General features: G+C 40.2%; 5 protein-coding genes across 5 annotated transcripts; 2 read left to right on the top strand and 3 right to left on the bottom strand.

Annotated features, from left to right (window-relative positions):
- Positions 1-158: 158 nt before the first annotated feature.
- On the bottom strand, positions 159-1,199 carry LOC139772376 (putative ATP-dependent RNA helicase TDRD12). The gene is made up of 4 exons (XM_071706043.1): positions 940-1,199; positions 734-858; positions 548-652; positions 159-412 (listed from the first exon to the last, which is right to left on the bottom strand). The coding sequence occupies exons 1-4, from the start codon at positions 1,080-1,082 to the stop codon at positions 297-299; spliced, it is 489 nt and encodes a 162-aa protein (XP_071562144.1). The 5' UTR covers positions 1,083-1,199; the 3' UTR covers positions 159-296.
- Positions 1,200-1,457: 258 nt separating this feature from the next.
- Positions 1,458-3,432, top strand: Eif2bbeta (eukaryotic translation initiation factor 2B subunit beta). The gene is made up of 6 exons (XM_071706038.1): positions 1,458-1,736; positions 1,806-1,892; positions 2,041-2,322; positions 2,618-2,774; positions 2,864-3,258; positions 3,339-3,432. Exons 1-6 carry the CDS (start codon positions 1,669-1,671, stop codon positions 3,409-3,411), a joined length of 1,062 nt encoding a protein of 353 aa, XP_071562139.1. The 5' UTR covers positions 1,458-1,668; the 3' UTR covers positions 3,412-3,432.
- Positions 3,433-3,490: 58 nt separating this feature from the next.
- Amrt (TM2 domain-containing protein 2 amaretto) lies at positions 3,491-4,841 on the bottom strand. The gene is made up of 3 exons (XM_071706042.1): positions 4,562-4,841; positions 4,405-4,492; positions 3,491-4,239 (listed from the first exon to the last, which is right to left on the bottom strand). Exons 1-3 carry the CDS (start codon positions 4,696-4,698, stop codon positions 3,910-3,912), a joined length of 555 nt encoding a protein of 184 aa, XP_071562143.1. The 5' UTR covers positions 4,699-4,841; the 3' UTR covers positions 3,491-3,909.
- A 287-nt stretch (positions 4,842-5,128) lies between these two features.
- LOC139772372 (dnaJ homolog subfamily C member 28) lies at positions 5,129-6,811 on the top strand. The gene is made up of 5 exons (XM_071706037.1): positions 5,129-5,381; positions 5,469-5,600; positions 5,682-5,771; positions 5,838-6,188; positions 6,276-6,811. Exons 1-5 carry the CDS (start codon positions 5,253-5,255, stop codon positions 6,678-6,680), a joined length of 1,107 nt encoding a protein of 368 aa, XP_071562138.1. The 5' UTR covers positions 5,129-5,252; the 3' UTR covers positions 6,681-6,811.
- Gart (trifunctional purine biosynthetic protein adenosine-3 Gart) lies at positions 6,756-11,541 on the bottom strand. Its single transcript, XM_071706030.1, has 17 exons — positions 11,346-11,541; positions 11,134-11,214; positions 10,959-11,048; positions 10,636-10,883; positions 10,376-10,575; positions 10,092-10,286; positions 9,885-10,015; positions 9,539-9,749; positions 9,335-9,470; positions 9,045-9,267; positions 8,783-8,977; positions 8,396-8,651; positions 8,114-8,317; positions 7,854-7,997; positions 7,498-7,766; positions 7,146-7,403; positions 6,756-7,010 (listed from the first exon to the last, which is right to left on the bottom strand). Exons 2-17 carry the CDS (start codon positions 11,212-11,214, stop codon positions 6,828-6,830), a joined length of 3,024 nt encoding a protein of 1,007 aa, XP_071562131.1. The 5' UTR covers positions 11,346-11,541; the 3' UTR covers positions 6,756-6,827.
- Positions 11,542-11,743: the final 202 nt, after the last annotated feature.

The following is an 11,743-nucleotide window of genomic DNA, read 5'->3' as shown; positions in this document are numbered from 1 at the left end:
TACCCATTTTAAGTTATACGCTATGACGTCAGTTACTTCGAATCAACATCAAGAAGTATAATATTGAAAATTAATTAGTTGCTAATGAGATAGTTACTTCCAATTTACTATTTCGCAGAAAAGCTCTTCAATCTTATCATAAAATTGAAAAGACGTACTTTAGTAATATACTGTGTATATTTTTAATTAATATTTCACTGAAAACTGTTAAGCAATTATAAAAAGTTTCTTGTTTTTTACACAATAAAATGTTAAAAATGTACATTAATTAGTCAATTGAATATAATAAAAGTATGTTAACCAAAATGGGTAAAGTCCACTTCTTCGTCCTCAGATTCTTCGTCACTGGATGGCACAACAGGCATTATATTTTGTATATTATGTTCGCGTTTGTACCTTTCGAATCTACCTACTGTAAAACAAGAGAAAACATACACTTAGAACGAAATTGAAAAGGAATTGGAAGATTTGGAACTTGTTTTTCTTCATTTTCAGATAATAACTGAGCGTCTCGTAAAGATACAAGTATAAAAATAGTTATTCTTACTGTCGAAAGATTTTTCAACGTGATCCGTCTCACGTATGTGTTCTAGGTTGTACGATATAAGCGGATGCTTTCCCTTGGACTTGATCAGTCTTAGCCATGAATACCCTATTGAATCGGGACAAGAGGTAAGTCTGTTTTTCACATTTATACATTCAGATAAATTTATGAGAGAAAAAGTTACCGTACATTTGAGTCCCTTCACGAGATAGATCTTAATCTCCCTCCCGACATTCTTGTGCACCGTCTTCTCCGCTATCACCGCTCCGAACAGGTGTAGAATGAGGTAGTACTCCTTGTCGTTCGTCTTCGTACTGCAAACATTTGAGATTAGATAGATCCACGTGTGTCACACACGTATCTCTCCTTTCCCTCTGTCGCGCACATCTGAATACCTAAACTGCAAACAATTGCCCTCGACGCGGAGATAGTAATCCGACACGTCGGTCAACTGAATGCAAATGACGACCGTGAGATCAGTTTGATGCCACTTGATCGCCGGGCTACTGTAGTTGGAAACAAGCTCCGGGCAGATCATGACTTAGAACAACTTTCTCGCCGTGGATGCCATCCACTGGATGGCACATTTAAGCTATGTTTTTTTTATGGACAATGATATGCCAATTTTCAAACACATGTATAGGTTAGTTAGGTTAGGTTAGGTTAGTCGATTCAGGGCCGACAACTCTGATTTAGCTTTGATCGTCTGTTCTTTTTCAAAGAACGTCCTGAACTGCACATTGGTGCAATAAGTTAATAATAAAGGTCTGTTCTATTTATCTGAACTTTCTGCACAGTTTATCTTTTCTCTTTTTCTCTCCAACGTGAAAAGAAAAAGAGGAAAGATGAACCGTGCAGGAAGTTCAGCTAAAACGAACACTACTGATTTTCGGCTACTGCCGTAATTGTAGGTTATTGTAGTATATTGGAGTATTGGAGTTTGGAGTATATGCAAGTATATGGGAGGAAAACGCATTTTACATCATGGATACAAATATGAAGACGACGACGTGTCGTATGTAACGAGTCATGAATATATGAAAGTAACTTCGAAAATTTTCTGGAGTAGCAAGATATATCGTGGTGAATATAACTATTAACTATTTGAGAAAGCGAAAATAAGAATGCTCGACGTGTGTCCGAAAGACGTTAACGAAAGTGTCGTGAAGTTGATAAACAGCATTCACTATGGGTAAGATAATTTTCTTCGCACTTCTAAAGAAATGAAAGAGAAAAAATACATTAGTGCCTTCTCTTGCAGAGAAATTAAGGGCACGCACAATATCGTGGTGGCTACCATCTCCGTGCTCAAGGAGATCATCAACAATACGGAATGGAACACGGCCAAGTATGAACCATTATTCACAGCTGTTGCATCAATTGTGGCGACACAATTGCCAGAACACGTGGTCATTTTACTGAAGCGATAGAAAACGCTATTCATTTCTATTAACTTTCGTTATTAATTTTTCGATATTATGAATTTGATTTTCCAGAGATTTGATGGACATTGTTACGCGAAACGGAAAGTACCTGGTTAAAACGCTTCCTCTTCAAGCATGTATTGGAAACATGGTGAGAAGGGTATTGCAGATCATTAGAGAAGAATATACTTCGGAATTGAAGAACAAGACGGACGAGACGGATCCCCAGGAGTCCTTGCACAAAATTCTTACCGCTGAGAGTGATCAGCAAATAGATTTCAGCGTCTCGATACCTTTCCTCAAAACCTCCCTCATCGAGCACATCAATGAGTTTGAGGTCGAATTGGAAACATGGTGAGTTACAATTGTATTTATATCATATGACGCAAAAATGATGCAATTTCTGTAATATGTTTCAGTAGTCGGCATTAGATGCAATGTTTGGTCAGATTTTTATATCAACGCCCTCTATATCCTCCAATCACTAATATATTGAACGTTTTTGAGTTAACAGACATTACATGCTTTCAAATAAATCAAATAAATAAATCATTTAGAAAATTTTACATTCTTTTGTGAAATACGTTCTTAATAGTCTTTGTGGATACGTTTCTTGATAACTTTTTGAAGAAATTCAATGTGTTTGCAGCTCAGAAAACATCACGCGACAAGCGTCCGAGCATATACACTCAAACGAAATTATAATGACCATCGGCAAATCAAAGTTGGTGGAGGAATTTTTCAAGAAGGCCGCCGATACCAGGGCCTTCGATGTTATAATAGCCGAGGGTGGACCATTTCTAAGCGTAAGTATGCACTTAGCTTCGAGACAAACTCGAAATAAAACTGAGAGGAGAGTATCTTTACTAAGGGAGAAATCTGCGAACGATTGCAGGGTCATGAAATGGCAGTGAACCTGGCCAATGCAAAAATCAAGACCACGTTAATATCAGACGCGGCGATCTTCGCGATGATGTCTCGCGTGAACAAGGTCATCATCGGCACTCACACCGTCATGGCGAACGGCGGACTGCGGGCAATCTCGGGTGCGCACACCGTCGCCCAAGCCGCCAAGCACTATTCCGTTCCAGTAATGGTTTTGTTGCCCCTCTACAAGCTCGCGCCCCTTTACCACTGCTCGGGCAAGCAGAATGGCTTCAACTGTCACGTTTCACCGATGCACGGCGTAATCGACAGTGCTAACGCACCGCTGCTGGAGCGGATACACGCTTACAATCCCGTGTTCGATTACGTTCCACCAGACCTCGTCACATTATTCATCTCGAACACGTAAGACAACTAAGATTATTAATTTATATAGATTGGTGTTGAAATCGAGCAACAACAAATGTTTTTATTTTCTTTTCCAGAGGTGGAAACGCGCCGTCCTATGTATATAGATTGCTTAGTGAATTGTACCATCCTGACGATTATGAATTATAAACCATTGCATACATAAACTAATCACAATCTTTTTTTGCGATTTGCAACCTATAGTTTTAAGAAAATATAAATCAATATATTAATTCTTATATTTCAAAGTATATTTCAAAGAGAACTCGCGCAGTGTACTCGGCACAAACTTCAGCGCATGGTAATGGTTTATTTACAAATTATAACAATTTAAATATGAAACAATTAAGATAATTTATAAATATGAAATTTGTTTACTAATTGTAATAATTTAATTATGAAACAAATTCCCGAAGTGGGAATTGAGTAAATTATTATTTACTTCATGCTCCTTCATTTAATTTCAATTTTCTAATAACCCTCATAAAACCGAGGTATACATGGGATGACGGTCGGGGATTCAACCAAATATGGGCGATTCTGAGATCCATCGAATATAAGTTGACCGCTCTCCCATGGAGTCACACGTCATCTCATAAATTACAAACTAAGTTATATACAAAATGTGATCCCTGGTTTCGTAAAATGCTATACGTATGGATTCCAGTTACTGCCGTCTTCTGGTTGCAAAGAGTTCGTTACCAACAAGATAACATCGACGATCCACCATACACCCATGCCACCCAGCGTTAACAGTTTGCCCACCGCTGTCCCGGTCTGTCCGAGGCAGAACCGGTCCATGCCGAGGAAACCCAGCAGAATGCTGTACAGCAGAGTCGTCGCGAAGTAATGGTCGCTGTACTTTATACACGGTATCCCTTCGCGAAAGAATGTCCTAGGTCCGTAACACTCGATGTCCGGCAGCACCGTACAGGACACCTTGGTCTTCTCTACATCTTCATAGCGAGATCCTCCAAACTGTCAATTCATCAATCGTTAATAATTTTGATCTGAATTTCTCACAGCCGCAATTGTGCGACGTTAAAAGAAGAACAATACTTTTCGTCAAGTTTCTTTGATTTATCTAAATTTTACAAACGTTGCAAAAGAACAGAGAAACTGTTACGCAGAGATGTGTCGCACCTTGACGCAGCCGAAGCCCGTTTCCTCCTTGGCGGTCTTGTTCCCCTTGTGATCAACCGGGTCCTCGCATTCTATGAATTCCTTAGGTCTACAAAAAAAAAGGGCCAATGTATCTATCTCATCTGGAACATTAGAAAGTGTCCATTTAAATACTCACAAGAACTTGCACATTACCAGTGGACCATCGGGCCTGTATTCCGGCTGTGGCTCGGCGCTTTTGTTCGCGAGTACCAAACGTTCGTTTCGATCCCATAAGAGGCAGATAGTTACCGTAAAAGCGAGATGTAATCTCATTTTGCCCTGGCTGGCATTTTAAATGCGAGTGACAGCACGCGGAATATAATAATGCGAGTAAATAAACGCGATTCACCATCGATACGAGCGGAGCAATACGAGCGAACTGGAGCGAACGTCAGCGCCGCGGAATTCGGCAAGTGTAGGAACTACAATTTTGTTCTCCAATAATCGGACGGATGTTCACGGTTTAACCAATAAGCGCGCGCAGATTTAAAATATTTAAATTGTTGTCAAAAAGGGACAACATCACTGTCATCACTCTCGAATAATTAAAAATTAGGTATAGCTTGTGCATACTTGACGTTAGCCTTTCCGCACAAGAACATTTTTGTATATTTTAATTTTGCTTGTACTTGTCATATGTACATTCACTATATTTGAATCTCGCGCAAATTTTGGGACAGTAATTTTATTGGTTGCACGTAACGAAATGATTTTGTGATAATTATGTAATGCGCAGCGGGATAGAAACTGCAACGTGACATTGTTGACATTTTAACGCTAAATCAGAAAAACATACTATGTTTATGTCACTTTAACGCTAGAAAATCATGCTGTCCCTGAATCGGCTGTTTTCCAAGCCGGGTACTTATCTGGCGCACGTGTCGTCTGCCGAGTCGATCTTGCCCAAGAGGTTTGAGCATCGTTTTAATGTCAGGCAATCCAGGCATGCTGCAAAGGTATAATATTATATTATGAATGTTATAATCCATACTTATCTAATATATGTGACTTCATGTCGAAATAATTTCAATCGTATTTGATAGAAGTTGTACGAAACGCTGGGCGTAGCGGAGAGTTGCGAGGACGAGACCCTGAGATTGGCGTTTGTTCAACTTGCGAAACGGTTTCATCCGGATAGCGGAGCGCCAGAAGCCGATGCTGTTAGATTTTCCGAGGTAACGCATCGCAAGAGTACGCCGTTCCTTGAGATAAAGAAATGAAGTGAGTCTGCTTCATTGTGCGATTGTTCAAAGTAGATTGAACGTGCCTACAGAGAGATTCGAAGAATCAGGAATGCTCAGAGAGACGCGGAGGTATCGTTGGAGGCGGAAGAGTTTGATATCAAGGTAGCTATACTCGTCAAGGTAGCTATGTCGCATCTTCCATTTCAATACTGATTGTCTTTATTTCAGCACACTGCACCACAGCATCGTCATTACTTGACTTTCGACGTTGGAATCGGTGTGCCAAGCAAGAGGCAAAGATTGCACACGATACAAAGGGCGCAGAAAGCAGTTGACAACGTGATGGAGCACAGACTGAAGAAACTGCAGGCTGAAGAGCGCAACACGTTAATCGGCATGGATAAGCAGAAGGCCAAGGATATCAAAACCCGTTACGGCATGGATCGTTTGGTGGAGGACTTGATTCAAGAGGCGATGAACAAGGGTGAATTCAGCGATTTACCTGGAATGGGAAAGCCACTGAAGTCCATAAGCGCTAGAAATCCCTACGTCGATTTTGTGACCCATAAACTGAATCAGGTATACAGAAGCATGAGATATATTAATTTCAACTTCTTCAAAACGTCTTTAAAATAATTAACTCATTTATATTGGTCGCAATTGCAGATATTGATAGACAATGGATTCACTCCCGAATGGATACAGCTGTCAAAGGAAATCAGGGAAGAGACTGAGGAATTGAAAAAGAAGTTGTCGGAAGCACGCAATGACGTGAGCGAGCTCCCGTTAACTCCAAAAGATGAATCGATATGGAACGATAAATTAGAAAAATTCAAGACTACAACAAAGCAGATAAATAATAAAATTGATAAATATAATTTGCTAGTTCCTATACTCCAAAAACAAATGCTCCTTATTAGATTGGACGAGCTTGCCGAGAAGGCATTATCAGTACCGCCTTCTAAAGATATCAAAAAATATGCGGACACTAGTCACCAAGGTTCAAACGAGAGCATATCCCAGGACTTGTATAATTTCATAAGCAACTTGTTTAGCAGAAAAATTACTTAGAGGGTAAGCGGAAAAGATGTGATATAGATATAGGAAACTTAGTTGTACATAAATATAAATAATGAGATGACGATGTAACAGTATAAAAAATGTAACTTCTATTTTATAAACCTGGTGTGTGTATATATGTACATGTGATCTCTCTAATTAATTCCAATGAAGAGTGCCATCTTCTTTCAATTTTATACGACCAGTCGCCAAATGTTTTAAGGCACGAGGATAAGCTCGATGTTCCGCTGTCTTCACACGCTCTTGCAAGATTTTCTCAGTATCGTCTGGGAACACGGGCACCGCTTCTTGCTCAACGATGGCTCCCGAATCTATGTCGACCTAATTGATAACACAGGAACAAGATTGGAATTCAAGAAGATGATTTACATTAATAATCGAACAGAGATGCTACAGCTGTCTTCTTATTTAGTCCGATTAAACTAAAGAAAAATTCGATCTTTTTGGTAGTCATACCTCTACGAAGTGGACGGTGCAACCCGACACACGCACACGCGCTGCTAAAACGTCCTTGTGTGCATTTGCACCCTTGAAAGATGGCAGCAATGAGGGATGTATGTTCAACAAAGCTCCTTTCCAGTGCTTTACAAATTGTTCCGAAAGAATTCGCATAAAGCCAGCCAGACATACTATTTCTACTCCTGCAGCATGAAGTTCCACATTCATGGCTGTGTCGAAAGACTCGCGGCTTGGATAATCAGTGTGCTTAATTACCTATGAATTAAAATACGAATTATAGAAAGAATATAAACTTACGTTTACATTTTTATTTGTAGCTATATGTAACTCGCATGAACGTATTAATTACCACTGTCTTAATGCCAGCTCTCTCAGCACGTTTCAAACCTTCAACGCCAGACTTATTGGAAATCACCAAGACGATTTCCGCTCCAATGTGCTCAGACGGATCTTGAGTAGCATTAATTAGCGATTGGAGATTTGTGCCGCTACCCGATATCAGAACGCCTACTCTCTTAAGAGGCTTGCTCAGTGTTGCAACCAAGCTGGGAACATACTGTTTCATCTGCAGCTCGAGAACTTTTTCAAAGTTCTCTACGTGCACTGTAGCCGGGCCATCTACATTAATGTTTATGTGAATTAATACGAATATATAATTTGATGTAATTAGTTCTATTAAATTATATTCATAGCATGAATAATTACAACATGTATACACGCGTCCAATAACCACAGGATTTTCATCTTTTAGCTTAGCTAAAATTTCGACCTTATATTTCTCAGAGCATATCAAGACCGCACCAATCCCGCAGTTAAATGTCCTTAACATCTCATGTGTACTAATTCCGCCTGTGCAAAAATAAAATATTATATGTATCGATTTATACAAATGTTATATAAAATTATTTTATATATTTGCAATTTTTAGAAAAAGAGAAGATATGTAAACATGATAATATACTCACCAATTGCTGCTAACCAGCCAAAGATTGGTAAAATATTCCATTTTTTCGCGTCTAACGTAACACCCAAGTGATTCGTTAAGATTCTAGGAATATTTTCCATAAGACCTCCGCCGGTGATGTGCGCAAATCCCTTCACCATGTTAGTTCGCAAGGCAGGAATGACGCTTTTTACATAAATCCTTGTTGGCTCCAACAGTTCTTCGCCTGTTACATTATGTTTTCATATGATCCATTTCATCATGATATTATTAAAAGCAGTTTATTTTAAGAAATATTTCATACCGATCGTTCGATTGCTCTTTGAGAAAGGTGCGACGTCCGAATATTTCTTATCTGCGATTTTCAAAACTTTTCGCACCAAGCTAAAGCCATTGCTGTGCAGACCGCTCGATGGAAGACCGATTATCACGTCACCCTCTTCAATGTTATTCACATCTGGCAGCAAACTGCCCTTTTCGACCGCGCCCACTGCAAAACCTGCCAAATCGTATTCTCCCTCAGGATACATGTCTGGCATCTCAGCCGTTTCTCCGCCTATCTGAAAATTTAAATAAATACCTCGAATAAATAAAGAAAATTATTCCGTGGAGACAGATACTTATCATCTTGCTTATATACTCTTAAGTCTTTCAAAAATACTCTTAAGTTACATAATGAACATCATGTTACCAAGGTACATCCTGCCTGCTTGCAACCTTCGGTAATCCCATTTACAACTTTTGTAGCTACTTCAACGTCAAGTTTGCCGCAGGCGAAGTAATCCAGGAAAAACAACGGCTCCGCATTGTGCGCGAGGACGTCGTTCACACACATGGCTACCAAGTCTATGCCCACCGTATCGTGCTTCTTGCATTCAATTGCTATCTAAAAAAAGAAATTGTTGCTCGTAAACAGATTGATTCTAACAATTTCCTTCGAACTTGACATTCACCTTCAATTTGGTACCAACACCATCGGTGCCCGACACAAGGATAGGATCGTTGTAACCTGCAGCTTTTAAATCAAAGAGGCCACCAAATCCGCCTATGGCGCCTAAAGCGCCAGCGCGTCTTGTGGAGCAAGTAGCTGGCTTAATAGCAAATACGAAATCATTGCCGGCGTTGATATTCACACCACTACTTTCATACGTTAACTGTCCTTTCTGCAAAATAGATCTAAAACATTTTATTATTAATCTCGTGCAAAATATTAATCTATTGATTTGTAAATCAATCGTTACACCTGGCGATTCCTTTATGCGCGATGTCCGTTCTAAATTGCTTCCCATCGAACGATATATGCTGAGCAGCTTGAGTAGCTCTAGCCGCTGCCATTGCCAAGGTTGGTGCTATACTGACGGTGATAAGAACTCTTCCGCCTATAAAAAAATGTCGTTATAATTATCTAGGCATTCGTTTAGATAGCCTTTACTATGCCGTTATTTACCGTTGGTTACTAATTCGCCTTCTGATGAAACAGCCGTGCCGCTATGAAAGACAAAGTGGTCCTGCTTACGCGACACTTTGTCAATGCCTGTTATAACTTGACCCTTGGACGAGGACGTCGGATAGTTGCGAGATGCTAAAATCACACCCACGGCGGATACGTTTTCGCGCCAGGAAACAAGAGACGAGTTTAAAGTTCCGTCGCAACAAGCCTGTAATTTATATATCAAGTACATTAGATATATAATTATTTATATCAAGTACATTAGAGATACATACCGATAAAATAAAATTTTTAATATTGTATTCTATATGAATATGTGAGATTTAACAAATTGAAATTGTACCGTCATAATTGTAAACAGATCCGATGCCAACAGCGGTAATACTACTTCTGTCTCGGGATCTCCGAATCTGCAGTTAAATTCTAGCACTTTGGGACCATGTTCAGTCAGCATTAAACCGGCATATAGTACACCTGCAATATTGATTTCATGTAAATAATATATATGCGCTCGCATACTTCTAACATCTGTCAATAAAAGATTACAAACCGACAAACGGGATGTTCTCCTTTCTAAGTCCATCGACAGCTCTTTGGAGAACTGTTACTGTCACTTGTTCATATTCCGTTTCACTTAACAGTGGACATGGACAATACGCTCCCATTCCTCCCGTATTTAAACCTAAATCTCCATTGTAAATTCTCTTGTGATCTTGTGCAGGCATCATGGGCACAACAGTCTTGCCTAAATGTCAACAGAATTTGAAGTAACTGTCAATTTCTATTTTCGTTAAAAATTCGGATTGCGGATAGCATAAGCGTAGCCTTGTTTACCATCTGTAAATGCAAGTACGGACACTTCTTCGCCCTCCAAGAGTTCCTCGACAACTATAGTCTCACCAGCAATTCCAAATTTCTTATCGTTTAACATTTCGTCTATCGCATGGCAAGCCTCCTGCTGGTCTTTTGCCACTATTACACCTTTACCGGCCGCCAAGCCTGAGGCTTTCACCACAAGCGCTTTAAACGGAGCACTGTGACAAAAGGGAGCGTTTAAGTTTTCATATTATTTTCCTCGACAAAAGAGTCTTTACCTTTTAACAAAGTTCTTCGCATCCGCAGCGGAGGTAAAGCCTTGCCACTTGGCGGTAGGAATATAATTTCTGTCCATAAATTGTTTGGCCCAATCTTTATTGGCTTCAATCTGGGCTGCTTCCTTCTGCGGTCCGAAACACTTGACTCCCACATCTTTCAGATCGTCTGCCAATCCCTGAGCCAGAGGATCCTCTGGTCCAATCACTACTAAATGAATGTTGTTGTCCTTGCTCCATTTGGCAACCTTCTATAGAAAAGAATGAGATGTAATCAATATCACACGACTGATGAAAAAGTTATTACAGAGCGACATTATGTATACCTTAGTATTCTTGACGTTTAATTCAACTAATTGCACTTTATCCACATCTTTGATGCCAGTATTCCCAGGGGCGACCAAGATCTCTTTCACCTACATCAAACAGAATGTACGCTGTTACTAATCTCTGTGTCTGTCTAATAAAAGCTATCCATCCTCGTGATCCTTTTTAACTTACACTTGGCGACTGAGACAATTTCCAGCAAATGGCATGCTCCCTGCCACCGCTGCCAATTACCAGGACTGTGCTCTGGGTCATCTGCAAGTTAACAACGTGCTTTGTCGAAACGGCGATGATCACGTGAAATACATTTAATTGTTGAAATATCGACGACACTCGTGATTTCTAAATTTAATAATTTCAGACTAAAATCCTTCCTAGTCACTCACCTTACTCCAACTTGTAAGCTCCGCAAACCCTCGATTTGCTGTTAATTAAACGTAAGTAAACGTTGTTTACAGTTGCCGGTGAGTTTTCCGAATAATGCGCTGTTCGGACTTCGGACCTGCGAACGAAACGTCAGAAACGTGGGATGCCACAGGTGGTCTGCGCGAGCCGCTCTCGGCGCAATACGATGACGACTGATGACGACCCGCCAATCGCGCTATACGCAACGACAGCCCGGCGCCCGGCTCGATCTCTCGCTCTCTGCGGGAGTTAATCTGTAATAACTCGCATATCGCTCGCGCGATGACCCGGCAACCTTTCGGCAAGCGATTTAAACGATCTCGGGGGGAGATCGCTGGATCGCACGTTTACATCATTATTACGTTGTAACATAAACATC

Source organism: Temnothorax nylanderi, unplaced genomic scaffold (assembly GCF_030848795.1).
Source record: "Temnothorax nylanderi isolate EJ_2023f unplaced genomic scaffold, tnyl_v1.0 TNYL_tig0048_pilon, whole genome shotgun sequence".
Taxonomy (NCBI): domain Eukaryota; kingdom Metazoa; phylum Arthropoda; class Insecta; order Hymenoptera; family Formicidae; genus Temnothorax; species Temnothorax nylanderi.
This window is presented reverse-complemented; position numbering and strand designations above follow the sequence as displayed.

Excerpts from the sequence above, each read along its gene's own strand:
- LOC139772376 (XM_071706043.1), bottom strand. The coding sequence starts at position 1,082 with ATGATCTGCCCGGAGCTTGTTTCCAACTACAGTAGCCCGGCGATCAAG. Across the intron at positions 653-733 it reads TCTCGTGAAGGGACTCAAAT|GGTATTCATGGCTAAGACTG; the intron begins GTACGGTAACTT and ends CCGATTCAATAG. Across the intron at positions 413-547 it reads CGTTGAAAAATCTTTCGACA|TAGGTAGATTCGAAAGGTAC; the intron begins GTAAGAATAACT and ends CTTGTTTTACAG.
- Eif2bbeta (XM_071706038.1), top strand. The coding sequence starts at position 1,669 with ATGCTCGACGTGTGTCCGAAAGACGTTAACGAAAGTGTCGTGAAGTTG. Across the intron at positions 1,737-1,805 it reads ATAAACAGCATTCACTATGG|AGAAATTAAGGGCACGCACA; the intron begins GTAAGATAATTT and ends CTTCTCTTGCAG. Across the intron at positions 2,323-2,617 it reads GAGGTCGAATTGGAAACATG|CTCAGAAAACATCACGCGAC; the intron begins GTGAGTTACAAT and ends ATGTGTTTGCAG.
- Amrt (XM_071706042.1), bottom strand. The coding sequence starts at position 4,698 with ATGAGATTACATCTCGCTTTTACGGTAACTATCTGCCTCTTATGGGAT. Across the intron at positions 4,493-4,561 it reads CTGGTAATGTGCAAGTTCTT|ACCTAAGGAATTCATAGAAT; the intron begins GTGAGTATTTAA and ends TTTTTTTTGTAG. Across the intron at positions 4,240-4,404 it reads CGGGCTTCGGCTGCGTCAAG|TTTGGAGGATCTCGCTATGA; the intron begins GTGCGACACATC and ends ATGAATTGACAG.
- LOC139772372 (XM_071706037.1), top strand. The coding sequence starts at position 5,253 with ATGCTGTCCCTGAATCGGCTGTTTTCCAAGCCGGGTACTTATCTGGCG. Across the intron at positions 5,601-5,681 it reads ATGCTGTTAGATTTTCCGAG|ATTGAACGTGCCTACAGAGA; the intron begins GTAACGCATCGC and ends TGTTCAAAGTAG. Across the intron at positions 6,189-6,275 it reads TGACCCATAAACTGAATCAG|ATATTGATAGACAATGGATT; the intron begins GTATACAGAAGC and ends TCGCAATTGCAG.
- Gart (XM_071706030.1), bottom strand. The coding sequence starts at position 11,214 with ATGACCCAGAGCACAGTCCTGGTAATTGGCAGCGGTGGCAGGGAGCAT. Across the intron at positions 9,268-9,334 it reads GCGCATAAAGGAATCGCCAG|ATCTATTTTGCAGAAAGGAC; the intron begins GTGTAACGATTG and ends AAAATGTTTTAG. Across the intron at positions 7,404-7,497 it reads GAGCTGGCATTAAGACAGTG|GTAATTAAGCACACTGATTA; the intron begins GTAATTAATACG and ends TTTAATTCATAG.